Source organism: Callospermophilus lateralis, chromosome 6, assembly GCF_048772815.1.
Source record: "Callospermophilus lateralis isolate mCalLat2 chromosome 6, mCalLat2.hap1, whole genome shotgun sequence".
Lineage (NCBI taxonomy): Eukaryota > Metazoa > Chordata > Mammalia > Rodentia > Sciuridae > Callospermophilus > Callospermophilus lateralis.
In genome coordinates, this window is record NC_135310.1 from 24,622,092 (window position 1) to 24,648,060 (window position 25,969).

Sequence of the window (25,969 nt, forward strand, 5' to 3'; positions counted from 1 at the left end):
CAAAAGTGTCCCCCTTCAGATTAACTTGTCCTCTTCTTATGACTTTTTACACCTGCATTTCTCCTTCGAATAATAGGCAGTTTGCTGAAGAATGTGACATATCCTATTGATGTAAGCCAGTTAGGGTTAGAGGTAGAAAGGAAAGCATTTGGATCAGCACAGAGGGCCCAGTTTATAGATTTATTCCCTTAACCTCATGTTCTCACCACTCATGTCTGTCCCTATCAATATCAGATGGAGGGCAGAGCTGCTGGTCACCGGTTTCTCATCCACACTTAACTTTTCTCTCCTCAAAGCAGATGAACTGGGAGTCTTAGCTAGGCACTCTCGGGGCTGGTCGTGGGATAATAATTGGCTTTCTTTGTTTTACAAGTGAACCAGGCAACCCTCCTGGGTTCAATTTAAGGACCCCAAAGCGGGCACACCCAACCCACAGGGAGAGAGGATGGTCCGTCATCTGACTGAGGCCTGTTTGGTCAGGTGACAGTAGCAGAGCATACTTGGCAGGAGACGCGGAAGTACAAAGCTCCAGCGGCCGCGGGAGCGTGCAGACGGACCGTCGCCGCCCCGGGGACATGTTGTCCTGGGAGCTGGCGCGCACGCGCCTCGCGCTCCCGCTATTGCTGCTACTGCTTCTGCCACCCCCACCGGGCCCGGCCAGCTGCGCGGCACCCTACGACCCCACCTGGGAGTCGCTGGACGCCCGCCCACTGCCCGCCTGGTTCGACCAGGCCAAGTTCGGCATCTTCATCCACTGGGGCGTGTTTTCCGTGCCCAGCTTCGGTAGCGAATGGTTCTGGTGAGTGCGCTCCCCCCACCCCAGTCTCCTTGCACGCTGCTTTTTGTCCCTAGGCCAAGGACCCGGGACGCGCCCCAGCACGCCTGTTTATGGCCTACGGCTTGTCAGTTTCGCTTGGCCGGTTCCAGAGTTCGGTTCCCGGGGTTGATGACTTCCTGACAGTGCCTGGGGCTAGAAGAGCACAGGACAGTCCTTCCTCGTGACTGCAAGTTTCCAGACACCGACCCTGGATCGACCTCCTCACCTCCTGGAGCCTTGCGCTGGTCGAGCTGGAGTTATGACATTATGTATGCCGTGGAGCGACCCGAAAAACCAGTTTGTGTCGGGGAGACCAGTGCCTCGGACTCACGTCCCACTGTTGTTAGGCGGCTACCTGCCCACTTTCAGTCGTTTTGCCTTTAAGTATGGTCCAAGTGTATGTGGAAAGGCTTTCATTTGTTTTTGTTTTGAAACTAATTTGCCCTTGCTGGCCTGGAACTCCGGGGGACTTCTGCCTTAGCTTCCGGACTGGCTGGGATTTCAGGCTTGTGCCACCCTGCCTAGCTAGAACCTTCTTTAAAAGAGTGACACATGATAGCATTTTAACATAGCACACCAATATGTGATGGATGGTGTGTATCCACCAGAGATGCTGAGGCAGGAGGATGGGAGTTGGAGGCTAGCCTGGCAACTTAGTGAGAACCTGTCTCAAAAAACAAAAACATTTAAATCATTAATAGACTGTCATATGAAAGGTGCTGCACAAAAATGTTTGTTAGATTTTATCTTGAGATTTATATGAAATGTGCATGTGATTTTATAAATGGTTACACACACCTTTTCTGATTAAGCGCTTCTAATATTCAGCTCTTCAAATGAGTGTGCACATGTTTATATTTGTGTTCAGCTTTCTGATTGTCACAATTTCTTTTGTAGTTCACTTCTCTTTATTCCCCTACTGGTACTCTTACCTCCCAGCTACATCTAGGGCCCTTTTTATTTTTAAATTTGAGACAGGGTCTCCTTTTGCTTAGACTGGTCTTGAACTTTTGATCTTCCTGTTAAGAGGATCCCCAGTTGCTGTTATTATAGGTTTACACTACTCTGCCAAACTTGTAGTTCAATTTAAAAGATAAGAATGTTGGCTGGGGGGATAGCTCAGAGGCAGAGCATTAGCAGCATGCTGGAGACCCTGAGCTCAATCCCCAGCAGCATAAATAAATAAATAAATAAATAGTGAAAATGCACCATAGATCACTTGTGGTATTTTCATTTCGAGGCATCAAAAACCCAGGTAAAAGTTGTAATAATAAGACTTTTTTGTCTCACAGAACAAGAAGTTTAGAAGTAGTTGGTTCACAAATGAATCAAAGATGCAGCCTCTGTTTGAGGGCTTGGTCCTTCATAGTTTTATGATAGTGTTCAGGCATCCCAAACCTCACATAACCTGCAATCTTGCCCAAAGGCAGGAAGGAAGGCCTTGTTTGTCTTTTTTGCTCAGAAAGAAACCATTCCCAGAAACCCCCAAGCCACCTTTCCCACAAGGTCTACTGGCCAGCATAGTTCTCACTTCTGTGTCCTACCTACCGTGGAAGCTGGGAAAATATGTATGTGACTTTGGACCAGGCACAGGTCAGTACTCAGTATGTATTATGTTTACCAGCGAAGTCTTCATAGCCAGAAGAGCCTCCTTGTCATCTTTGGGGATGCAGTGCTGACTGTGGATTTGTTTATCCAGTGGAAGTATTCTTATAAAAGTAGAGGTGACCGACAGGCAGAAGATGGGTCCCAGATATAGCTTGCATCTGTTTTGTAAGGATAGTTACTGTCAGGTTGATTTCATGTGTTTTAGATGTACGTTTCCTTATGCAGCCTTGTGGAAGCAGTTTAGGCTCAGTTCACTCTTGGTCAGAATGAATACATGTGATAAGTCATTCTTGCAGGCTGTTAACTTGTTAAAAATAGCATCTTCTTATTTACTGTTGCTTCTTTTTCATCTTACACCCAAAATGTGTTTTCTGCTATTGAATATAGTAGGGGTTTGTCTCTTTTGAAGCCCTAGTTTCTTGTGTTACAAAGCACTTAAAGGTCATTCTAGGTATTGTGATTTAAAAGTGAAGAACTAAGAGAATATATAGCCAGGTTGTCCAGAATGCTTTAATTTCAGAGCTGAGAGGATTTCACAGTGGAAATAGAGGAAAAATGAGAGGGGAGTTTGGTTTACATCAGCTTTTCTTAATACAAAGTCAACGGGGAAGTTGATGGGGAAGCCAAGGGGATCTGGATAATTTTTGAGGAACTGGGAGATACTAGAGGGATCCAGGGCAATCATTTCAAATGGTTATGTTTGTGTTGTTTATGTGCTACTGCTCTTCTTCCCATAGGTGGTATTGGCAAAAGGAAAAGAGACCAAAGTTTGTGAAATTTATGAAAGATAATTACCCTCCTGATTTTAAATATGAAGATTTTGCACCACTATTTACAGCAAAATTCTTTAATGCAAATCAATGGGCAGATATTCTTCAGGCCTCTGGTGCCAAATACATTGTCTTGACTTCCAAACATCATGAAGGTAATGTGCACACAGATGCTGACAATGCTCAGGAACTGACAAGTTATTCCTTTGCTAAAGCAAGGTCATCCCTATGAGATCAGTTCTCCAAAGTGGAGACTGACATTTAAGACCACATGTTTTACCTAAATTGAGAGACAGTGGGGATACAGACAGATCACATATTTCACAGAACAAGATGGCCACAATTTATTCTATGCACAGTTGTTTCCAAGCATTACTTAAAGCCAACTGAAGTGGGATGAGAGTTCGAGTTTCCAAGAGGAATTGCATACTTAACTCTCTTTCCTCTGAATACTTTCTGTGAAGACACCATGAAGTCTATGCGGCAGTCTTGCAATATTATTGATAAATTTGACTGCAGTTTTGACTAACTCTTAGATGGCCACATGGTACAAATGGTGGATGAGTTACTAGTGATCAACACAGATTACCTGGAGGGAAAAGGATTATGGAACTGCGATGCTGCCTAGAAATATCATAGTTGGTTGAGGAATATCTAAAAGAAAACACAGTGGTCCTACACTAAGACTGCACTCCACCCATTACCACTTAGTATCATAAGACCAAGGACACATCAATAAGTTTATTGTCCCAACCTCATAATTCATTAGGTAGTTTCATTTCCATGACCATCTTTGCCTTGATATAAGAAAATTTACCTCATTGTTTTTTCTAGGAGTACAAAGGAAATAGGAAGGGAGGAACAAAAATTTGGAATTATCTTAGAGTATTTTCCCCTTTGGCCACAGTCTGAAGCTTCATGATTCTTCCTTATAGATATTTCTGCTGAGATGAATTTTTATTAAGTGTGTTTTTTCTTGAGATCATGTTGATTTCCTGATATCTAGGAACTTCCCCAACCTATATGGCACAAAGTATTACTTAGTGAGTGTATTAAAACACCACCACCAACAACAACACAATGATCTTAATCAAACTGTGAGGAGAGATGACACAGCCCACATTTATACATTCTCAATTTTTATTGCTCATGGACAGTGTGCTACTGGTTCCCGTTAGGAGGGACCAACACTGTGTGAGCATATGGTGGAGATACTGAGTCAAAGATCCAAGTGGTCACTGCACTGCCTGACATTAGGATATGTCAAGCTGAAAATATTTGAGTTAAGACCTCAAATGTTAACACTGCTTTGAAGCTTACCCCAAATGTCTTTGGAATAAGTGCAAACTATTTTAAAAACTTCTTGAAATAAATCTGAAGAGAGACTCAATCTTAGACTTGACTGGAATAATAACATGATATCTATGATTCTACGAGTCTTTCATGTTGTTTCTTAAGCATTTCAGTTTATATCTCTCTTTGAACATGTTTATATAGAACAACTAGCAATCAAAATGCACATTCCCATTAAAATATTAATTATTTCAAAATACTTGGGTAATGGTATACTACTATTTTCTCAACTATTTAATTGGTAAATTATTCACTTTTGGGGCTGGGGTTGTGGTCAGTGGTACACTGCTTGCCTACCATGCACAAGGTGCTAAGTTTGATCCTCAGCACCACATAAAAATAAATAAATAAAAATATTGTGTCCAACTTACAACTAAAAACATTATTTACTTTTATGTTTAGAGTAGGGTGAGGTTCCAAATGGTGGGTAGCATGAAACTACTGGGAAGTAGTGTCTTTTCTGCCTCTTGGTTAAATGAATTGTCAAGATCAAGGAGATTGTTTACATATGGATCCCTAGTGTTCTAGAATCACACTATGATAAAACAGACAATCCTACAACCAAGCAATATACCTTCACATTTGGATAAGAAGTCACATAAGAAACTTGTAGGAATGCATCATCTCAGAAGCTCCATTGTAAACAGTGGTGGTCATTGTTGTAGCTTGTGGGTATGGAAGGTGTCCCCATCTTAGAAGTGACCTGCTGTTGTTGGTTTATTTTGCTTTGATCTTGAGCTGACAGTTGGCTGAGCATAGTGGGGAGCACTGCTGACATGATGCTGCCCCTCAAGGATCTCAAAGTCCTAAGGAGAAAAAAAGAGATCACACTATACAGACCTTACAGTATACCCTGAGTGATGTTTTTAAAGATTGAGGTTCCACTTTGTTTAAATTCTCATTTGTTTCTCTTATAAGAACAGAATCTGAAAAAGAAACGCTAAACTATGAAAAAAATGCTAAACAATTGTCACTTGTTTAAGTAGTTATTTGTATATTGCATCTGAGTTGTTTTGGCATTTTTATGAGTGGAAATTTACTGAAGTGAAATTGACAATGCTTACAAAGGGTTTTAATGTCACCTTTCAGGCTTTACTTTGTGGGGTTCAGAGTATTCCTGGAACTGGAATGCCATGGATGAGGGACCGAAGAGGGACATTGTCAAGGAACTGGAAGTGGCCATCAGGAACAAAACTGACTTGCATTTTGGACTGTACTATTCCCTTTTTGAATGGTTTCATCCACTCTTCCTTGAAGATGAATCCAGTTCCTTCCGTAAGCAAAAATTTCCAATTTCTAAGATGTTGCCTGAGCTCTATGAGTTGGTGAAAAAGTACCAGCCTGAGGTTCTGTGGTCAGATGGAGATGGAGGGGCACCAGATAAATACTGGAACAGCACAAACTTCTTAGCCTGGCTGTACAATGAAAGGTATGTGTGCTACTAGGTGCTTGTAATTTCCCAGGAGCTCCTAATTTGCATATAGCATTTAAATTTACATACTTCTTGAAATATTTCCTTTTAGGCTCACTTGTGGTATGGAAAGTGTTACAGGGTTGGGGTCTGCCAAGAAACTGAGGCAGCATAGAGACCCCTCCTCCAAATCCCCATTCTTGTGATCAAGTCAGAAAGAAAGATTTCAGACATGTCGCTCAGAGTTACAGGCACAAGTTTTTTTTTAGAAAGAATAGGAAAGGGGGACACTCTTAAGGGAGAAAAATGTGTCCTTTCAGAGAATAGAGCGACAGTGTGCCTCTCCTGCTGTCTAGTTCTATTGGGGGTTCCAAGAGAAGTTTCCAGAGTGCCCCCCCAGATCCACCTTCTTGACTTTTGACTGATAGCAGGATGATATTAGACTTTCACGTCCCCACTGTCATGACAACTCTAGGTCACTTTGGACAATGCTGACTAATTCTATTTGGAACCTATTCTTGAAGATTTTATGCTTAGGAGGAATGATCCTTACCTCCTTGAGTTCTGGGGTTAGGACTGTGTTAGGGTCACAAAAGTGCCTCCACTTCACAAGAACTTGTATTCTTCTTATGACATTTTGTGCATGCATTTCTACTTCAGATAACAGGTAATTTGCAGAGACATCCTGTCTACTTAAGCCAGACAGGGCTGCAGGTAAATTGTTTTTTGTTTTAAAAAAGGGAAAGCATTTGGGGGTTGGCAAGAAGGACCCATTTATAGAATTATTCCCTTAACCTCATGTTTTCACTACTCAAGTCTGTCTGTCCCTTATCAGGGAAGGAAATCATTATAAATAACACTTATTAGCAGTATCCATATTCACTTGAAATTATCAGAAGTAAATAAATCAGGAATTAAATACAACTTTGTTTTCTGATTTTGAAGTCAGACTAAAAATCAAAGAATCAAAAACTTTAGAAGTATTATTTTTGTGGATCCCTCTTTTAATCAATTCCTCTGGTCTGTTAAGGACCTTGTACTACATTTTGATTACATTTTCACTTCCTCTAATTGCTTCTTTTTATCATCCTACCTTCTGATAATCTTTGCCGCTCTGTCGGAGTCAACCTTGTCTGTCTTCTCTTTCCAGTCATCCTCAGTATTCTCACCTTTTCCCCTTCTTTCCTGTTACTTTCTTGAGCATTCAAGACTGTCCTGTGTGAATTGGGAGCTCTTACTGAATTCCTCCATTAGGCTAGAACCATGGGAACCACATTTACATTTGTAAGCACTTGATACTGTGCAGTAAAGTCAGGAAGCCTTCTGCTTTTGCTTCCTTGGTCTACAAAGCACATAAGTACATGTTCTGGAAAACTCTTGATACCAAAAGTGGTAGTGCTTCCAGGTGCTCCTTCTGAGGAAAAGGACTGGAAGCCATCTCCTTTGGTTTGTGAATCAAAACTGCCTCTTTAGAGGTGCTAAATATCTTGTAGAGGAGGAAGATTTTCATCTTTAGCAAAGGAATTTCTGTCATTTACAACAAATATTTTGAAAACAATGGAAAAACATTTTTCTGAATAAATTCATGTCTCAGTTACATTCACATCAGGATTATGTTCTCAGAGCAAAATGGATCAACTCCTAGGACACACCCAACTTGTCATGTCTGCGATATGCTGAAGATTGGAACATTTGTTCTTGATACAGCACAAGCTTTTTACATTAGCTTGGGAGAGGGGGCAATGACCTTAATTTATCCTCAAGAAGTTGTATCTGACTTGATCTGAAAAAAATTGACACAAAGCCCTGTTATGAGCTGTATTAAAATGCATTTAAATGAAACAGTAGAAAGTAAAGAGGTTGTTAATGATTAAATGTATTCCTTGTGACAAAAGAAAAAAAATTTGCCTCCTTTAAGTGCAATGAGTTCCTTCTATGTGAACTATCAGTCATGATAAGAAATGTTGTGAACTTATTTCATATGATTTAAACAGTTTATTTTTCTGAGATTCTAAAATACTAAGCACAATTAGAGAAGAAAGGTTAGAATATACATTTGAGATTATTGGAGAAAAATATCTTGAGTATAAATCTAGTTTGGGGTGCCATTCACAGTATGGGAGGCAGAGCTTCAAATAATAGTACAATGCTCTTGTAAGTGCTGTGTGTGCTGGGCACTGGGCTGTTTACATCAATTATTTTTGTTCTAATGATAATGAGGCAATTGGTTATTCAGAGGAGTTAGATAACCTGCTCTAGGTCTTGGAGCTAGAAGGTTGACAGAGCCAGAATTCCAATCAACCTGGGTCTAATTGACTTCAGCACTTTGGGGTCCCACTCTGTCATTCTGTGGTCATTTTTCAGGAGTGGATTTCGGCTAGACCTCTTTTCAGTGACATTTCCTTTGGCATATAAGACACATTTTCTTTGAAAAAAATTATACTTCTCATTTCAGCCCAGTTCGGGACACAGTAGTCACCAACGATCGCTGGGGAGCTGGCTGCATCTGTAAGCACGGTGGCTACTATACCTGCAGTGATCGATATAACCCAGGACACCTTTTGCCACATAAGTGGGAAAACTGTATGACAATAGACAAGTTTTCCTGGGGCTATAGGAGGAATGCTGACATTGGCGACTATTTTACAATTGAAGAGTTGGTAAAGGTACGGTAAAATGTGTGATGGCCATTATTGTCATGTTCTTTTTTTTGAATATTTTCTTTTTAGTTTTAGGCAGACACAATATCTTTATTTTATATTTATGTGGTGCTGAGGATCAAACCCAGTGCCTCAAGTATGCTAGGCAAGCACTCCACCATTGAGCTACAGCATCAGCCTATGTTCTTAATAGTGAGGTTGGGTGGGAACAATTTCTTACAAGTGGGGTAGCTTGATGACCTGCAAACACAGGGCATTACTCTATGTCTAGGTTTGTTCTTCTGGATAGTGACTGTATGTATACAGAAAATTATGATGTATTAACACATGGAAGATGGATTTTTTTAAATCTAAGAACTGTATTTATTCTTAATTCTCTAGCAACTTGTGCAAACAGTTGCATGTGGAGGAAATCTTTTGATGAATATTGGACCCACACTAGATGGCACCATTTCTGCAATTTTTGAGGAGCGATTAAGGCAAATGGGGACCTGGCTAAAAGTCAATGGGGAAGCCATTTATGAAACCCACCCGTGGCGATCCCAGAATGACAGTGTCACTCCAGATGTGTGGTAAGTTTTTCTTGTTACCAAGTTCCATTTGATAGAGGAAGGCATTTAAATTTCTCAAAGATAAAAATAAGAGCAGAATAATAAGGGAAATCAGATGATATTACCCATCCAAAGCACTTTCCAACTTTACTCAAATACAAAGAGAAAAAGAAGAATTAGCATATTTTTGAATACTTAATGTTTCTCAAATTCTAGATATCTCCTAGGAATGGACAAATTTTAACCCAAAGTTGTCAGCTCTTATAAGAGCCATTTAAATAAGTTGTAAGCCATTTAAATAAGTTGAAAATGCTGAGTGGTTAATCTAAAGCAGACTACTGTTGAATCATCAGTAAATTCTAATTTTTGCAGATGTTATATCCTATCATATTAGCAAGCAAGAGATATCCAAGAAAGGAGAAAAAAAATCCAAATTACAGAGGATTTGGGGAAGATGTCCAAGTAGGAAGCACCAGGTATCTGTCTCCCTACTGAGACAACAGTTGTAATGGTGTAATTTGTCTCATGGCCAACAAGCACAAGATGAGATACTTAATATCATAATGATTAGGGAAATGCAAGTAAAATCCATAATGAGATACTATCTCACATCCACTAAGATGGCTACTATCAAAAAAAGGGGAAGCAAGTGTTGATGAGGATGTGGAGAGACTAGAACCCCTGAGCACTGTTAGAGGGAATGTAAAATGTTACAGCTACTGTAGAAAACAGTATGGCAATTCCTCAAAAAATAAATCATAGAATTAACCTATGACCCTTGAGTTTTACGTCTGGGATTCATATGTGCCAGGCAAGTGCTTTACCACTCACTGACTTATTGCACATCCATGTTCATAGCAGAATTATATTCACAATAGCTATCCAAGAGTCCACTGACAGATGAATGGATAGGCAAAAGGTGTCATGTACATATACTGTGATATGCACATATTATTCAGCCTTGAAAAGGAAGGAAATTCCAACATATGTTACACATAGATGAACATTCATGTTATGTAAAGTGAAATAAGCCAAAAGACAAATACTATATGATTCCATTTTGCGAGATATCTGCAGTAGTTAAACTCAGAGACAGAAATTAGAATGGGAGTTGATGGGAGATGGGACAGAGGAGGTGGGAAGTGATTAATGGGTACAGAGCTGAGTTCTATAAGATGAAGACAGTTTTAGAGATGAATGGTGGTGTTAGTTGCATAACATTATGGATGTATCTAATAACAATGAGCTGTACACTTAAACAAATTTAAGATGATAAATTTTGTTATACCTTACCACAATTAAAAAATTGGAAAAAATCAGTCTCAAACAACAGCATTATTCTTATTGATTAAAAATGTGTTACTTGTTTATACTATGCTAATAAATCTAAACCTGATGTTTCTTTAAAATTAACTTGCTTAATTTTCTTTAATATCTTCCATAAAAGTTTTTCCTCAAGTTTCTACCTGATCTTGGGAAGCTTCTGTGTGCCAATGAGTACCCAAATTACACTGCAAACCTAATGGTGTTTGATGTGGGGCCTTCATATGCATACATAAGTGCAGTCAGTGAAGTTCTAAAATTGTACCCCGATGCCACCTAAGTGCGTGCTTCCTGATCAAATATGAATCAGAAGGTTAAACTAAATGTTCTTGCTCAATCATACTTAACTTATAACTTAAAAACCTATAGTCAACTCTCTGAAGAAAATAAAGAAAGGCAATCTATTCAGAGGCAAATAATTGAAAAAAAAGGTGTTTTTTTATTTTTCACAATTTTATCATGTTGGATCTTAGAGAAACCCTAATGAGAACTCAGTGCCAATTCTTCATATTACAGATAGTTTAAATCTAATTTTGGAATTTGCTTCTCTGTTTTTAATTTCACAATCATTAGTATTATCTATCGAGTGGTGTTGCAATAACTAAAAGTAAAATACAAAATATTTGATGTGACCTCTGAAGCTGAATGTCTCCCTCCTTCTCCCTCATTCTTGGGAGCTCTTCTTAGTTTCAGAAGAGCTCCCAAGAGCTCTGCCTCTCCTTCTGCTTATGGTCATCTACATATTCCCAGGTCAAACCTTGAAATCCTTTGAGAGTTTAGCCTTAGCTCACTATCCCTATTCCCAGAACAGTTTTTAAAATACTTCATAATGGTTTTACTTTATCTATTTACAGTTCTAACTTGCTGTGTGACCTCTCTCCTAGGGATTTTGTCTATTCTACCTTTGCTACCCCTTCCTTTGGTTACAACTTAGATTTTGCCACACATTTTCCATGGTTTTAATTTGAAACATTCTTATATCTCAGCTCACTCCACAAAGCCTGTCAGCCTCCAAAGGGATTTATAATCCAATGATCAAATGTCTTTAATCCTATCACATTTTCCCTGTCCCTCAGCCCTCTCAAGTTTTCTTTTCTTCCTTATCCAGGTCAGATCTCTGGCCCATCATTGCAGTAAATCCATTGCACATGCCCTCAGCTCCTTTGCCCTCTCTCTATTGTATTTACTTAATGTAAAATCAGCTTTGGTTAAGTTAAGCTCTAAGTTTAGCTCTAATCTTGGCTGTCCCTAGAAAGATAATTGTCACTAGAAACACGTGTATACATATACAGTGTCAATTTATATCACTTTGATTTAAGGTCATTTCTTGGGGGCTTTTTGTTTTTTTGTGGTGCTAGAGATCTAACTCAGGACCTTGCACATGCTAAGCCAGGACTATATCACTGAGCTACACTCCCACTCTTAATCCTTGTTTCAAGGATCCCATCCTAAATCCTATACTCAAGGATATTGTAGCAATTCTCCATTTTTACTGTGTGCCAATACCATGCCCTTTTTGTTACATAAGTCTGTAGTATAATTTAAGGTCTGCTATTGTGATGCCTCCTGCATCACTTTTCTTGCTAAGTATTCTTTGGCTATTCTGGGCCTCATTTTTTTTTGGGGGGGGTACTGGTCATTGAACTTAGGGGCATTTGGCCACTAAGCCACATCCCCAGACCTATTTTGTATTTTATTTAGAGAAAGCGTCTCACTGAGTTGCTTAGTGCCTCATTTTTGCTGAGGCTGGCTTTGAACTCAAGATCCTCCTGCCTCAGCCTCCGGAACTGTTGGGATTACAGGCATGCACCACTGCACCTGGCAAGGGCCTCTAATTTTTCCAAATGAATTTCATGAATGCTTTTTATATTTCTATGAAGAATGACATTGGAATTGCATTAAATCTGTATAGCATTTTTGGCAGTATGGCCATTTTGACAATATTAATCTGCTATACTACCTAATCTGCCTGTGGAAGAACATGGGATAATCACATGATTATCTCAATAGATGCAGAAAAAGCATTTGATAAAATTCAACATCCATTTATGTTCAAAACACTAGAAAAACTAGGGATAGTATGAACATAGCTCAACATTGTAAAAGCTATATATGCTAAAACTAAGGCCAACATCATTCTCAATGGAGAAAAATTTTCTTCTTCTAAGGTCTTCTTCAATTACTTTCTTTAGTGTTCTATAGTTTTTGTTGTAGAGGTCTTTCACCTCTTTTGTTAAATTAATTCACTTTGTTGTTGTTTTTTTGTTTTTGAGGCTATTGTGAATGGGATAGTTTTCCTGATTTCTCTTTCAGCTGATTCGTCATTGGTATGTAGGAATGAAACTTATTTGGATGTTAGTTTTATAACCTCCTACTTTGCTGAATTCATTTATGACTTCTAGAGGTTTTCTGGCAGCGCTTTTTTGGGTCTTCTAAATATAGACTATATATTTATTCTAAATATAAATATAGAAATGGGGATAGTTGAGCTCTTCTTTTCATATTCATATCCCTTTAATTTCTTTCTTTTGTCTAATTGCTCTGGTTAGAGTTTCAAGGAAGATGTTGCATAGGAGGGGTGAAAGAGGGCATCCTGTCTTGTTCAGTTTTTAGAGGGAATACTTTCAATTTTTCTCCATTTAGAATGATGTTCGCCTTAGGTTTAGCATATTTAACTTTTACAATGTTGAGGTATGTTCATATTATCCCTAGTTTTTCTACTGTTTTGAACATGAATGGATGCTGAATGTTATCAAATACTTTTTCTGCATCTATTGAGATAATCATGTGATTTTTGTCCTCAAGTCTATTCATGTAATTAATTACATTTATTAATTTTTGTATGTTGAACCAGCCTTTCTTTCCTGGAATGAAACCCACTTGATCATGGTGCACTATCATTTTAATATGTTTTTGCATGTGATTTGCCAGGATTTTATTAAGAATTTTTGCATCTATGTTCATCAGGGATATTGATCTGAAGCTTTCTTTACTTGATATGTCTTTGTCTAGTTTTGGTCTTATAGAACTTAGCTAAGAATCCATCTGGTCCTGGGCTTTTCTTTGTTGGTAGGCTTTTGATAGTGTCTTCAATTTCATTGTTTGAAATTGATCTGTTTAAAATTTCTGTGTCCTCCTGGTTCCATTTGTGTAGGCCATATGTTTCTAGAAATTTGTCAATGTCTTCATGATTTTCTATTTTATTGGAGTAGATTTTAAAACTAGTTTCTGATTGCAACTTCAGTTTACCCCTTTTTCTAAATCTGCTCTCATCAGCATATGAACATGTTATTTCTTTCATTTTAATAAAGTGCTTTTGACTCTGCTTATGTTTCCAGCTACCTGCTCATTCTTTCCTTTCCTTACTGGTAAAATATCTTGAAAGAATCTCCAACCTTTTGCTCCAATTTTCCTCTTGAACCCTCTCTGTTCAGACTTCCACTCCCAACATTCCTCACAGTTGTTGTTGCCAAGTCCCATCGTAACCTCTGGTGGTTAATACCCAGTTTCTCATTTTCTGAACATATTGGGAGTATTTCCCTCAGCTGACTGCCATTTCTCTTGGTTTTCATTGCACCTCTTGGCTGTTCCTCTTTGTTGATCCCACCTGATTTTCTCAACCTCTGAATCTTGAAGGTCCTGTGACTTACTCTTTGGGCTTTTATTTTCTCTCTAGTTCTTAATTCCAAAGTTGATATCATCCATTTTCTTGGCTTTAATGCCATATGGATGACCTCTCCATGTCTGTTTCCATTTGGATGTAGAGCATAGTAAAGCTGTATGTCTAAAATGGAAGTCTTAATTTAAAATTTTTACTGTAAACTACCTGAGTGCTGTTCTTGTTGGATCCCTAACTGAGCACAATACACAGCTGACACATGCAGACCTGGGAAGATTTGAATTAACAGGTGGAAAGCCATCTAGTTCTTGTGTCCTACACTTAGTTCATTCTCACCCCTTTTCCAGCTCCATGAGAGCAGTCTGAAAAGAATACTAGCCAAAGAAAATTATTTTCTTCCAAGCACTTCCTTTTAGTACTAGAGGAGTGGAGAGAGTGCTTTATATACAACCAGGGGGCTATTTTCATTTCTTCTTTTTTAGCAGAGACCTTGGTAAATGCACATAGAATTATTTCTAAAATAATTCTAGACCTGACCCATAAAGAAGGAGTAACATGGGATGTAACTTGTTACTATGCTTTCTATTTTTTCTTTTAACCAGGTATACATCTAAACCTAAGGAAAAATTAGTCTATGCCATCTTCCTTAAGTGGCCCGCCTCAGGACACCTGTTTCTTGGCCAACCCAGAGGTATTCTGGGGGAAACAGAGGTAAGAGGAAGTGTTCCTTTAGTTGCTGACTAAAATATCCTGATGAGAACATAACTTGTTTTAATTTCAAGGGGAGCCTTATATATGTTCCTCTTATATCTAATAAGAGTAATTTTTAAATGAGCTTCATCAATTGCAAATGTTTGGCCAAAATTTTTTCAAATTCTTCCTAAGAAAATTAAACTTACAACAGATATATCATCTCCATGCATATCAATATAAAATAGATATTGTTCTTCAGTCATTTTACATTGTTCAAGTTTACTGATTTTTTTCCATAAAATTGATATTTAGGTGCTTCCTCTGACATCCCAGCCTAGAACACATCTGATTTATGATTTAAGATGTCATGGCCCTACTTTTTTCTTTTTGATATCCAGGATTGAATCCATGGGCAATTAACCACTAAGCCCCATTCCTAGCTCACACCCCTTTGGTTTTTTTTTTCTTTTTAGATGTTGATGAACCTTTATTTATTTATTTATTTATTTATTTATTTATTTATATGTGGTGCTAAGACTCAAACCCAGTGCCTCATGCATGCTAGGCAAGTGCTATACAACTGAGTCATAACCGCAGCCCTAGCCCTTTTTGAAAAATATTTTTTATTTAGAGGCAAGGTCTTGCTAAGTTGCTTAGGGTCTTGCTAAGATATTGAGGCTGGCTTTGAACTCTTAACCCTTCTGCCTCAGCCTCCCAAGCCTCTGGAATTACAAGCATGCACCACCACATCTGGTTATTACCCTACTATTTTAAACTAACTGTTGTAACCACCAGGTCTGGTAGTCAGTCCATTTTGGCATATTTTATGGCTTGTTCTTTAAGATGTTGATTCCTTTGGAGCTGAGTTGCCCAAATAAGCCTTTTTGTGTCACTTTCCACATTTGTGACACTTATGGTTATCAGGCAGAAATAAGATGAGTTCAAATCTAAAGTTTAAGGACACCTTTAAAGTCTGGATATGACATTATTTAAGTTTATCTATGTTTTCTTTGGCATCAGTTAGTATTATTATTATTTAAAAGTACATGGGATGCTGGGTGTGGTGGTGCATGCCTATAATCTCAGCTATTTGGGAGGCTAAAGTAAGAGGATCACAAATTCAATGCCAGTCTGGCCAACTTATTGAGATCCTGATTCAAAATAAAACTAAAATGGGTTGTGGCCTATGAGTCAATTAATATGAAGTTATTGATGAATATTTTCTTGTAGACTGCTTATCTAGCATGTGGAAGACTTTTTGATAGCAAAAAATAAAAGTAGAAGGATTTTATTCTTATGTTGATCCATCTGAGAAAGTTATGGTTCAAAATACTCTTAGCATATGTAGGGAATAACTTCTTTTAATCCACTTACCATAATGAAAATTAAGGCTGTGAAACAATTACAGCAGTAACTGATTAAACTAATATATTATTGATTAGTGGAGGCTATTAGTAAACCTGGGAAGAAACAGTGGCTAAAGAAGAGAGTGTTTCTCCAAACATTCAGCGTAAGCACTGGGCAGGCCTTGGTTGGGCAAATGGTTCTGGTCTTTTTCTATCTGATTCTCTCTTTGGCATTTCCCCTCCTTGGACACTTCATTTAAGCTTTACAATTCTGATTCCCCCAATCTTTGTACAATTTTATTTCCTTCTTGAGAGTAATAAAGAAAAACCATGTATTCACTGAATTGACTTAAAACTTGTAACTCTCGAAGGGTAAAAATGTATCTTCTGCTGGGCCTGGTGGCACACGCCTGTAATTCCAGTGGCTCAGGAAGCTGAGACAGGAAGATCAAGAGTTCAAAGCCAGACTCAAAAGCAAAAGCGAGGTGCTAAGCAACTCAGTGAAACCCTGTCTCTAAATAAAATACAAAATAGGGCTGGGGATGTGGCTCAGTGGTCATGTGCCCCTGGAGTTCAATCCCTGGGACAAAACAAAACAAAACAAAACAAAACAAAACAAAACCCAAAATAAAAGAATCTTCTGTCAGTGGTGCTTTTTTAGAAATATCAATCACTTCTTCCCCCCCCAAAAGTGGGTGGATCTGAGAGATGCATCTGGAGACATTGTATGTCTAATGTTTCTAATTTCAGGTAAAACTACTGGGACATGGAAAGCAGCTTAACTGGATTTCTTCAAAGCCAGATGGCATTATGATAGAACTGCCACAGCTAAGCTTTCCTCAGATGCCCTGCAATTGGGGCTGGGCTCTTGCTCTAACTAACGTGACCTAATGTGCAGCAGAGAGACCCATGCTGCAGTTAGCTCTAACACTAGGAAATGATAGGTGTCTATGATTATACTATGTGGAGAAAGCAAATATAAAATTTTATCCCATCTGATTCAAATGTATGATATGTCAAGGTCATTGTACTGTCATGTGTAACTAATTAAAACAAATTAAAAAATCAAGTAATTAGAAAACACAGCTCTATGTTCCCTTTTCTCCCTGTTGCCTAAATTACTCATTGTATCATTTTAACTTTCACTGCACTTTACCATTTAAGTTTTTCTTCTTCACATTGAATTCATTTCCATGTGTGTCAGAGGTAGAATTATTTTTTGTTTTTAGTTTTGCTAGGAATTAGTGGTGCTATGGATTAAATTGTGTGTGTCCCCCCCACCCCACCATTCTTATGTTGAAGGTTCTAACCCCCGATGTGACTATATTTGGAAATAGAGATTTATAAAGAGATAATTAAGATTAAATGAGGTCATAAGGGCAGGGCCCTAATTCAATAGGACTGGTGTCCTTATAAGGGAAAGAGATACCAGAGATGCAAGAGCACAGAAGAAAGCTATGTAAAAACATAGCAAGAAGGTCACCATCTGCAAGCCCAGACAGAAGCATCAAACCAACCAAATCTGCCAATATCTTGATGTTGGACTTCCAGCCTCCAGAACTGAGAAAATAAATTTCTGTTGTTTGAGCCATCTAGGCAATTGTGTGTGTGTGTGTGTGTGTGTGTGTGTGTGTGTGTGTGTCTTGTTTTGTTACGGCAATCCTAGCATACAAAACAGGTATTTAATAAATTTGGCCCAATGTGTATTTCCAATGTATCCAGTAATAGTCTTTTCCCTCTTAGTTATAAAACTGATACATGTTTATTATAGATATTTTAAAACAAATTCTCCAAGATGAAATTTCTACTCAGATTGGCACTACTAATATTTTAGAACATAGTCTTCCAATTTTTTTTCCCCCTGCAGAAGGAGAGGTTAGAAAGAGGTATGAGATTTGAGGTGTGGGCCTATTTTTGAAGATGGGTTAATCTGAAGGCCAACTTAAATTCATAAATTTGTTTACTTCAAGCAAATTGAAGTTGAAAACCCAGTTGAAAATTAGGAAATCTATTCAGATCTTCTCTTAGAAGGAGACAAAAATAATTATGATTTTCCAAATGTAAGTTTAATGAAAATTGATTAAGGAGCTCATTCCCCTCAACAAAAGATGTTTTATATGGTCATATCTTTATTTGAAATGCTATAGATTCCACTTTGTTACAATCAAATGTAGAAATGTGTTTCAAAAAGTCCTTCAAATAGTGAGATTAAACATTATTTTTATTTCCTAAAATCATACCAAGGTTGAAAACTTTATTTTTAAAATTACTCATTGTTGAGGTTCTTGAAACTGACCATTATTTTTTTTGTTGAGACAGGGTCTCACTATATTGCCCAGGCTGACCTCAAACTTCAGGGCTCAAGTGACATTCTTGCCTCTACCTCTCAAGTAGCTGGGATTCAGCTGCAATTATTAAATATTTGAAGCTATGCCAAAGACTTTATGTGGACAAATATTTCAGTAGTTCCTAAATCCCAATTAACCTTTTATTAGAGATCCACTCTATGTAGATTTTCATGATTCCAAACACTATATTAAGAAAAACAACACACAAAAAAAGAAAAAGACACCAACAAATAAACTAATACATAAAGGAAAATGACAAAACAAAATCCAACCAAATGGTATTAATGGTAATCTTAAGGCAAAAGTAGGGTTAGCTGTTTGAAGAAATTATTCTTGGGCCCAAAACTTGTGAATTGCTTAAATTCCTACCTTGCTTTTATGGTTTAGATGTGGTGTCTCCCAAAAGCTAACTCGAGAGAGAGACAATACAAGAAGGATTGGAGGAGAAATGATTGGGTCATATCCTCAATCTAATCAGCAAATTAATCCATGATGGGATTACTGGTAACTAGAGGCAGGTGGGGTGTGACTAGAGGAGGGAATTAGGGGTGTGACTTTGGGGTATATATTTGTATCTGGCAAGTGAAGACTGCTTTCTGATCACCATGTGAACTGCTTCCCTGTGACATACTCCTCCACCATGATGTTCAGCCTCACCTTGAGCCCCACAGAATGGAATCGGCCTTCTATGACTGAGACCTCTGAAACTGTGAGCCCCCAAATAAACTTTTCTCCCTCTACAATTGTGCTGGTTGAGCCTTTTAGTCACAACAGTGAAAACGTTGACTAAAACACCTGCCCATCTTGACCTCTTAAAATTAAGAATGAAGTTATGCTAAAAATGGAAATACTTCATGAAATCATAGTTAGAGACAGGGTTTAGTAAATGAGTAGCTATGAGGGAGCTATATGAAAAAAAATCAGTATTCAGAAGTACTGATGTTTTGCCAATAACCAGACTATATATAAAAAAGTATAGATCCTAAATTTAGATTTATTTAAAGTATATTTTGTTTATATGTGAAATGTACTACCACTGGGTAAATTACAACTGTAAAGACAACATTTCCAAGTGAGCTAATACTCAGAGTTTCCAGGTGAATAATTTTGGGGGAACACTATTATACTATTATAATAAGGATTTGAAACACTCCAAATTCTTAAAATGATCTGAGGCATGGAAGACAAGGATTGAGGATGGTTAGAAATCAGACCTTTCACTACCTATCTAACCCAATAGTTTTTTATCCTCTCACTAATTAATCCTTTTCCTAGAGTTGCTCATAGGCACAAATTTGCCTTACTTGAATTTTGGTAATTTCTGATTTACTTTTAATGACTATATATTAAAGGCAGAGTAAACCAAACTATATATTAAAGGCAAAGTTTTAGATTGAATAATATAGACATTGATGTTTGTTTTGCCATTTTAAAAATGAATATCAATTTAATAAGATTTATCTCATTTTCTTCTGAGTGCCATATTGAAAATGTAATTGCTCTTAGAGGTCAGACTACAAATAAATATGAATTATAACAAACCTTCATTTCATTTTGACTAAGTGAAAAACTTGGTTAGATAAGAATCTTCTTAATTTCCAGATAAAATAAATGCCCATATAAAACTTTTATACATATATAATAACAAGCATATTTATGCAAGTTTGAAAGTATAAAAGTAGTGACAGTTTAAAGTCATCTCCATTTAATCATCAGATTAACTGATACTGTCCATTTCCTTGTAAAAAACAGATTGATGCCCAGGACAAGCTTTAGGCTTTTATTTGGTAAGCTCATCCATTTCCAGTTGCTAAAATATATATAAACCAAAAGTTAGTTGAGTATGTGACTATCATAAGTTGAATAGTGTTCTCAACAATTATGAACATGATCTCACTTGGAAATGGTGTTTTTACAGATGTAATTAAGGATTGAGACAAGCACGTAGTGGATGTGGGTAGGTCCTAAATACAATGCCAGTATCCTTAAAAGAGACTTTAGAAAAGGACACAGAGATACATAAAGCCTGTGAAGATAAAGCAGAGATTTAGGGTTATGCTACTACATAAATCAAGGAATGCTTGGTGCCACCAGAGGCTGGAAGAGGCAAGGAAAGACTAGAAGGATCTTCCCTAGAGCCTGCAGTGGAAGTGCGGCCTTGCTGATACCTTGATTTTGAACTTCTAACCATATCTGTTGTCTTGAGCTTTCCAGTTAATAGTAATTTTTTACAGCAGCCCTGAGAAACTAATATGGTTGCCAAATAGATTATGCAAGTTGACATTTTATTTTTATGATTATATTAGTTGATGAATGTTAAAGAGTTATAGTTTCTGTGAAAGCCAAGTTTAATACTTCAGAAAGAACAGATAAAATATTGCCCAAGTGTTAAAAATGCTATTGGTTAAGTATAGGCAAAACAGTACTAACAAACTGGAGAGAACTACAATAAAAATGTACAAAAATTCTGCCCCTCTGGTTCACAGCCATGCAATGAAATCCATGTGATTTGTGTAGGAAAGACAATTATAGAACACTTACAGTGGACCTCCACTGGAAGGCAGTTCTGCTAATCACTCCACCACCAGTGTTCCAGCTCAGCGGCGCATACTGAAGTTAGAAAAGGCCCGGGTCCTATGAAAAATCACTGGCAAATAAAGAATATTTATATTATAAGTTAAAATGTCTAAAATATGTGTATATGATAATATGTTTCAAATAACTTTTTAGATTAAGCATACTAAGTATCTGACAAAGCAACTCTAGTATTACTAGAAAGTAAACTAGTAATGCCTAACACAAATAATTTTAAATACATATGGTTTTACCTTGCTATCTTTCCAACAGCCACAACTGTACAGATGCAGATGATTCCAAGTAATAATTTTTAGTTGATCAAATATGTTCTTATAAAACCACCCCTGTTCTCAAATTTTCTCTGATGAAATCCTGGGTAAATATTGCTGGAAGACATGCATGCCCATTATATATGTTCCCTAACATTCCAAAATGCAATTTTTCCTTCACCCAATTAGGAATGATAACAATATATTCTGTCAAACTTTGAAAGCATTCCCTCTTCTCGATTATACCTATTTTCATTTTTTAAAACATTCTAGACATACACACTTTAGCAGTAGGCTCTGGGCCTACCTCAGAAAAGACTTCACAATTCATTTTCTGCCTTTTACTATTTAGCTATGTAATGTTAGAGAGACATAAATGATGTTTGAAAATTATCTATTACTGAAAATATATCTAATACACTAATGATATAATGATTTATTTATTTCTACCATAATTCCCCTTCTATATTCAGAACTATAAAGTTACTAGAGACAATGCATTCATTTATTTTTCAGAAAGTAATGCTATTTATTTTTTTTCTAAATAAGTTAAAGCAACTATATTAGCAGTTAAAATGAAACCTAAAACTTGTTCTTCCAAAATAACAGTAAAAGCACTATGGGACAAATAATAGCAGTAAAATATTAATTCAACAAATCTATGTTGTATTAAAATAGTTTATTGCAATAAGATTCATTGTACTCAAAATCATTACAAAGTAAGTTATTAAAATTATTTACATACAAATTAATAAAATTATGCAGTTAATAATAGCTGTGAGTAAAACAGCATTAACACAATTTGAGCCTATAAATCAATATGTAACTTTCTAAGAAAGTTAGAAACTATTGCAAAGAAATAGCAAAGAAAAAAAAGCTCACCATAATTGTTAAAATTCACTGATTTCCTTAAGAAAAAAAAACCCTCCAGAATATATGAAACAAATAATTTATTCCTTTGAAGGGTAACTAGAGAAAAGTCCACTTTACTCCTGGTTACTGCAGAGTCCAAGGAATTTTATGATTAGTTAAACAGCACATTTTCCAAACTTCATAAATTTTAGGCTTATTTCCTGAACAGATTTTTCCTCAGTATTAATGCCAAAATACACAGCACTTCATAGTTTATACAAAAGTAATTACCTTAGTTTTAGTCAGTTTGGATCAAATATCCCTGATGTAATAAACTATGAACAATTCTTTTATCTGCATTGTGTGTACATTTAGATATACCTGCAAAAATTGGTCTGTTGATGAATTTAAAAAAATATATTAAGATGCCAAATAAATCTATTTCATTATGAAATGAAGACTTTGATTAAGAATATTTTTTTATTAGGCATTTTTGTAACAAATTGTCACTCTATGTATAGTTGATTTATTCATGTATTTTTAAAAGTAACTGAATCCCACTGTAGTTTTTCTTGAAGGAAAAGTCATTTCTCCAATTGCTGAGGGGTACTAAAAGCTTCGTACACATTAGCAGCAAAGTCTTTCACTTGTTCCATCATCAACAGATCCTAGCAAAGAGGACAATATAACATTACAATTTGTAAAAAGTATAGGTAATTTTGAATTCATTTCTGCAATAAAACAATGAATTTGGCTCTAAGAAATATACCATTAAGAAAGGAATATTTTTTCTTATAATAAATCCTAGGACATATTTATTGTTTGAGTTATTATATGAAAGATGGTGTACAAGTATTCAAGTATTATTTAGCAAAAGAAAGTCCCAAATAGTCTTCACATAAATTTAAATGTATATTCATATAAATTTAAATGTATGTTAATTTAAATGAATAAATGATACAATAATAAAGTTACAAGACTGAAGTTACTGTTTGCTGTTTGTTTGCTGGAAGCTGACATAACATGGTTGAGGCATATTTCTAGAAGATCTAACACACACTATGTGTATATTTAGTAGGCTCATATATTTTAAAAAATATTTTTTTCAGTTGTAGATGGACACAGTTTGATTTATTTATGTGGTGCTGAGGATTAAACCCAGTGCCTCACACATGCCAGGCGAGAGCTCTACCACTGAGCCACAACTCCAACCTCATAGCAGGCTCATATTTTATATACACACACATACAAACCAACTATATACACGTTAGAGAAAAGGTTCTTAACCCCAGGGGCTTGTGAATATAAAGATAAGGAAAAAATTACATATATATATATATATATATATATATATATATATATATATTTTATAAATATATATATATATATATTTTATTAACCTTTAACTCTAAAATCCAAAATTTCCTTCAAATATGAACACAGGCCTCAAAACACAACAATATTAAACAGGATATATAAATTTGTCATCAATAAAAATCACAGACATTTTTATATTTTACTTATGTTACTAGACTTCCCCATCTTGACATTTAATTTATTTAATGCTTTATTTAGCAGCAATACTGCTACAAAATGTTTGACTTTAAGAGGTATTTTGAAAACTGTATATTTATAATTAGTCACCCTTAAAAAATTTGCATGAAAGTTTTTTAAACAGCAGTTTTGCTGCCTTCATTTGTAGATGTGATTCTAAAAAGGGGTACATGACAGAGGCTTAAAGCCTCTGAAAGTGTCAAAGACATAGGAAGTGAACCTGGCCTTTGTGGTCTCTCTTGAGTACTAGAAAACCTAAGTGCACTTAGTGCAAGTGCTGATCTCAATCGGTTCATGGTTAAATTCTCCCACTAAAGAACTCAATGTATTCAGTTTCAACTATGTTCAATAAAACAGTTTTAGATCAATGTTTTTTTTTTTCAACCAGGATTTATAGACATGCTTTCAGGGCCCAAGAATTTGAGAGGAAATTTTAAGTTTTAATTTCTACGAACTCTAAAAGAAAATTCATAAATTAGATCATCTGAAAGATAAACGTATAACCTAGAATTTAGGGCTTTTGTATTTATACTTACATTCTTATTGGCTCCAAGTAGTAGTATTTTGAGTCTTATGAATTAATTAAAAGTACAGAGGTAATGAGAAAAGAATAGAGATAGAAATTCTTTTAATGAAGCCCAAATCATATACTAGTAGCTCATAGGATATAAATGAAGGTTTCAGAATAGTTAAAGTAGACAAAAAAGAGTGCCCAGCAAGTTAGGTGTAGAAGAAGCAGGTTGAATGCCCACAAACATGAATGGTAATAGATAGGTCCATGTTCACTTTGGAACAACGAATTAGTAGCCATCAGCTATGTTTAGTAAGGTGTGCTTTTTGTAGTTCAGATCTAATCTAATGAAAAAAAACGGGCTTTTGGTTTTTAAGTTATGAAAAGGTCTAAGCTTAAGGAGTTTTATAGTTTTTTTTACTTACATATTAAAACAATTTCAACACTGGTGGACTGATTTTTTTTAAACTTAGAAGAGGTATATTAATAAGTTTGAGAAATATTTATTATTGCAGTGCAAAGCAATATCGAATAGTACATAAACTAAAGGACATAGGTTTGTCCAATAGAACAAAAGCAGGTGGTTGGCCAGATTTGACTCAAAGTTTATAGATGGCTGACCCAAGCTCTACCCTACAGGGTTGGTTTGGATATGAGGTATCCCCCAAAGACTCATTGTGAGACAATGCAATAAGGTTCAGAGGAGAAATGATTGGGTTATGAGAACCTTAACCCAATCAGTGAATTAATCCCCTGATGGGATTAACTAGTGGTTGAAGGAAGGGAGGGTGTGGCTGGAGGAGGTGGGTCATCAGGAACATTTTTTGGGGTATATATTTTGTATCTGGCAAGTGGAGTGTCTCTCTTTGCTCCCTGATTACAAATGTTCTTTTCTTAAGTTATTTGGAAGCAATCTGAAATAATTTGTCTCATTATGTTATTTGAAATAGCATTGAAAAAACTAGCTCTCTCAATTGTTTTCCAATTTTGTCCAATTTCCTACCTTTCCCAGCTGTACTACCATCCTAATATCTTTTACCACAAGGATCAGCAAAGTATGGCCTACAGGTCATGACTTCACATGACAGATTATCAAAAGGTAGGTGCAATAAAAATATTGTTTAAAATTATCTTCAGGCTATAAGATGTATTGAAACATAAATGAATTTTGTGCTTAGACTTGGGTCTCATCCTTAAGATATCTCATTTTGTATATGCAAATATTCCCAAATCCAAAAAATATCCGAAATCCAAAATACTCACTCTGATCCCAAGCATTTCAGATAAGAAATGATCTGTGTCTGGTCTTCATGGAGTTTGCCAACCCTGGTCCTACAGCATTCCCACAAGAGTATCTCCTATACATCTTTGTGACTGAATTACTAGCAGTAATTTGGAAGGATTAATTTCAAGTATCTTAGCATTCCAATCAAGGCAAATGCTTTATGGAAGATAAATAAAAATAAAAGAGCTTAAAACATTATTTTTGGTTAAGAAGATCACTTGGTATTTTAACTCAGAAATTTAAAAAACAAGATAGAAGCCTTTTAAATCAATGATCTAATATATAAACAGAATCAATATCCAGTCACACTGAAAAATGATAGTAAATGCTAATATTAATCTTATTAGATTAGAACCCTTTGTTTTCATTATATTAATTATGCAGAATTAATTTATTTTTTGGTTCCAGGGATTGAATGCAGG

At 36.4% G+C, this 25,969-nt stretch overlaps 2 protein-coding genes and 1 long non-coding RNA gene across 4 annotated transcripts in view; 1 reads left to right on the forward strand and 2 right to left on the reverse strand.

Annotated features, from left to right (window-relative positions):
* The first annotated feature begins 537 nt into the window (after positions 1-537).
* The window catches only part of Fuca2 (alpha-L-fucosidase 2), a 37,462-nt gene continuing 12,030 nt past the window's right edge, over positions 538-25,969 (forward strand). The window contains exons 1-7 of one of the 2 annotated variants that reach the window (XM_076858179.2): positions 538-799; positions 3,163-3,350; positions 5,638-5,977; positions 8,415-8,625; positions 9,001-9,191; positions 14,715-14,823; positions 25,275-25,361. In XM_076858179.2, the coding sequence (XP_076714294.2) occupies positions 576-799; positions 3,163-3,350; positions 5,638-5,977; positions 8,415-8,625; positions 9,001-9,191; positions 14,715-14,823; positions 25,275-25,337 (1,326 nt within the window). In that variant the 5' untranslated portion in view covers positions 538-575 and the 3' untranslated portion in view covers positions 25,338-25,361. Of the gene's footprint in view, positions 800-3,162; positions 3,351-5,637; positions 5,978-8,414; positions 8,626-9,000; positions 9,192-14,714; positions 14,824-16,901; positions 17,743-25,274; positions 25,362-25,969 lie in introns of those variants that run through there. The other variant, XM_076858178.2, reaches the window with a different exon arrangement.
* On the reverse strand, positions 2,957-22,021 carry LOC143401129 (uncharacterized). Its single transcript, XR_013091613.2, has 3 exons — positions 21,328-22,021; positions 21,041-21,146; positions 2,957-5,354 (listed from the first exon to the last, which is right to left on the reverse strand). It is a non-coding gene; the product is annotated as an uncharacterized LOC143401129 (long non-coding RNA).
* The window catches only part of Pex3 (peroxisomal biogenesis factor 3), a 35,863-nt gene continuing 32,552 nt past the window's right edge, over positions 22,659-25,969 (reverse strand). The window contains exon 12 of the mRNA XM_076858180.2: positions 22,659-22,865. Coding sequence (XP_076714295.2) covers positions 22,782-22,865 — 84 coding nt within the window. The 3' untranslated portion in view covers positions 22,659-22,781. The remainder of the gene's footprint in view (positions 22,866-25,969) is intronic.